The sequence below is a fragment of the Perognathus longimembris genome, chromosome 5 (genome assembly GCF_023159225.1).
Source record: "Perognathus longimembris pacificus isolate PPM17 chromosome 5, ASM2315922v1, whole genome shotgun sequence".
NCBI classification, from domain to species: domain Eukaryota; kingdom Metazoa; phylum Chordata; class Mammalia; order Rodentia; family Heteromyidae; genus Perognathus; species Perognathus longimembris.
Genome location: NC_063165.1, coordinates 2938079 through 2941138, shown reverse-complemented (window position 1 = coordinate 2941138; position 3060 = coordinate 2938079). Strand labels below are relative to the sequence as shown.

At 44.9% G+C, this 3060-nt stretch overlaps 1 protein-coding gene across 1 annotated transcript; it reads right to left on the bottom strand.

The window, feature by feature from the left end:
* Positions 1–1881: 1881 nt before the first annotated feature.
* Positions 1882–3060, bottom strand: LOC125351172 (ubiquitin-conjugating enzyme E2 variant 2-like). The gene has a single exon (XM_048345883.1). The coding sequence runs from the start codon at positions 3052–3054 to the stop codon at positions 2617–2619; it is 438 nt and encodes a 145-aa protein (XP_048201840.1). The 5' UTR covers positions 3055–3060; the 3' UTR covers positions 1882–2616.

The following is a 3060-nucleotide window of genomic DNA, read 5'->3' as shown; positions in this document are numbered from 1 at the left end:
AAATTCGTGTGTGTGTGTGTGTGCCAGTCCTAAGGCTTAACTAAACTCCTGGTCTGGGCACTGTCCCTGAACTTCTTTTGCTCAAGGCTAGTGGTTTACCACTTGAGCCACAGCTCCACTTCCAACTTTTTTGGCAGTTAGTGATAAGAGTCTCCCAGACATTCCTTCCCGGGCTGGCTCTGAACCACAATCCTCAAATCTCAGCCTCCCAAGTAGCTAGGATCGCGTGTGGCCCACCAGTGCCTGGCTGTTTCTCTCTTACTGTTGGACTCCTCTTAATGCATTTTCTGTTATGAATATCCAGTTCCTGTCATCTGTGTGGAAATCTGGCATCTGAGTCAAGGAATTCTTTCCCTTTCTATCGCACTGTGGGTCCGGCTCGACCTCCCCTTTCTCCAGTGATAGGCAGAAGGCTTCCCAATTTCTCGCACCTCATTCTTGCTCACTTGCCTACATACACTGTGTTTCCCCCAAGCTTCTAGAAATTTCTCTGCACAGAGTTCCCTAGGTCTGGATCCTCCGGGCTAACCAGACACAGTGATTCTCTGAAGCTGTTAAAATGCACAGCAATCTGTACAATAGGGCCATGAGCCCCATTGGCAAGGTCTAGGCTACACCCCTACCTGGCCCAGCTTCCAGTCACCTGTGGCCCAAGCTGACTTCATCTTCCCCAGCATCCGCACAAATCCTCCTGAAGGAGGAAAATCTCCACCCAGCATTCACCTTCTGGGTGTAGCCAGTGGGCTCTGGATCCCAGCTGCCAGTCCCCTCCCGGAAGCGGGCAGTGGGCCTGGCTTCCACTTCTACCAGGATCCTGCCTGCGCCGCCGGGCTCCTGGCAAACACGCCACCACTCGCCCAAGACAGTGAGTGGGTGCTTGTGTTTTTGTATGCTTTTGTTTTCTTTTTTTTTGCCAGTCCTGGGACTTGGACTCAGGGCCTGAGCACTGTCCCTGGCTTCTTTTTGCTCAAGGCTAGCACTCTGCCACTTGAGCCACTTCTGGCCATTTTCTATATATGTGATGCTGGGGAATCGAACCCAGGGCTTCATATATACGAGGCGAACACTCTTGCCACCAGGCCATATTCCCAGCCCGTTTTTGTATGTTTTCTATGGCTTCTGCAATCTCATTAAAAAACAATTCCCCAGCCAGTAAAAGTGCAAATACACTCTGTATGTGCACGTGTACGTGTGTGTGCATGTGTGTATGTGCAGATCTGCTTCTGCACCACCCAGTACTCAGCAAGTCTACATTTCTATCGTTCTTGAATTGCCAGCTCTTACCTCCCCCCTGGGTACTGGCAGGAAGAACTCAACTCTGCCGAGACCCAGGAGAAAGGCCCTATCTCCGTCCCTCTACAGGGACAGATTGTCATGAATCCTGACACGTCCACACCCAGTGTGCAACAACCTGATTGTGACAGTCTATTTCTGTGCTGCTCCAGTAAATTTGCTGTTCAAAGACAAGCATGTGTGTACAACAGCCTCACCCTCTCCCCCATTGCGGTTATAAAAGATTGCTTCCGTCCCTGAAAGAGCAGGCCCAGAGTAAATGTTTGTTCTTCCCTCCAGCTGCGGACTTAGCACAGTGAAGGGAAGTCCTCTGGTGGTCCTCCGCCGCCTGGTGGGATGTTTGTTACTTTGGTTTTGGTGCTGGTACTGGGGCTTTGAACTCGGGGCCTCATGTGCTTGCTTGGCTCGTTTGCTCAAGGCAGTGTTCTGTCATCGGAGCGATAGCTCCACGTCTAGCTCTTTGCTAGCGAACTGGAAATAACCAGCAGGTGTTTTTATTTCTTTTTTTTGAAATACAGTCCCTTTTTCACAAGGGCATGTGTCTGTGTCGGTCATCCTATGTAGGAAAATCTCTCTTTTTTTTTTTTGACAGTTCCACATTTTATTTACATTTTTAAGACTACCTTTAATCTCAAAATCACATATCCATACACTTATTTCCTTTTTGTTGACTTAAACATAAATGCATGGTTTATTAAACAAAGACTGTAAACAAATATGTCATGTCTGTTACATGTAACACACAGGAACAGCTTTTAACAGAAATTCATCGACCCCCCCCCCAACATCTTTTTATTATAAATACAGGTATCAAAACAATCCTGAACATATTTGATACTACTAGTAGTCAGCACCCACACCATTTCAAAAATTAACACAATTTGTGACAATATTCACTGTACCTGCTACTTTAACCAATTTCAACTGCAGCTTTTTCACTAAGTAAGATGGATAAAGCATGCCACTCCGTTTTTCCTTCTGGAGATTTTGTTTCAGAAGCACACTCATTTTCCACTGCCATCTGACTCTTCTCGCCATACTTTCACCTTGAAAACCTGGGTTCTAATTCGAGTACTCCAGGTTCATGTTTAAGTGACAGTGCCTTAACAAGAGAAAGAAAAATTCTGCTGCATTTTTCCTCCTGTAACCTGAAAATATAATGGGTGTACATATATTAAATATATTCTTACAAGTGTCCAGGTCATGTTTACCAGCTGGAATTCTCTTACTTAATGTGTAGGTATTTTGCATTGTGATATTTAATCAAGACATTAATATGAGTAGAAGGTTGTTGATGTAAGACAAATCTGAGATTCACTACAATTAATTGTTGTATGTTTGTCCTTCGGGTGGCTGTGGAAGCTTCATATTCTCCTTGGACATCATTAGACGTCTCAGCTCTTGAAGTACAACTTTGATGCTATAGGAATTTTGCCACTTTGCTAACACTGGTATGCTCCGTGCATCCACCATTCCTCTGGAATTGTTTATTCCATTCATATTAATTTTTGTTACAAATCTAACTGATGGAGGAGCTTCTGGATATTTAGGTCCACATTCTACTTTTAGGCTATATATTCTGTTTTCATAATTTGTCCTTGGTGGCCCAATAATCATGCCTGTCCACCTTGTAAGTGTCATATCTTCATCATCTTCAAGGCCCCAGCTAACCGTGCCATCGCCTACTCCTTTTTGTCCTTCTTCAAGTTCTTCCAATAAGCAAAAATTACGAGGAACTTTAACTCCTGTGGAGACCGCCATCTTCTC

Excerpts from the sequence above, each read along its gene's own strand:
- LOC125351172 (XM_048345883.1), bottom strand. The coding sequence starts at position 3,054 with ATGGCGGTCTCCACAGGAGTTAAAGTTCCTCGTAATTTTTGCTTATTG.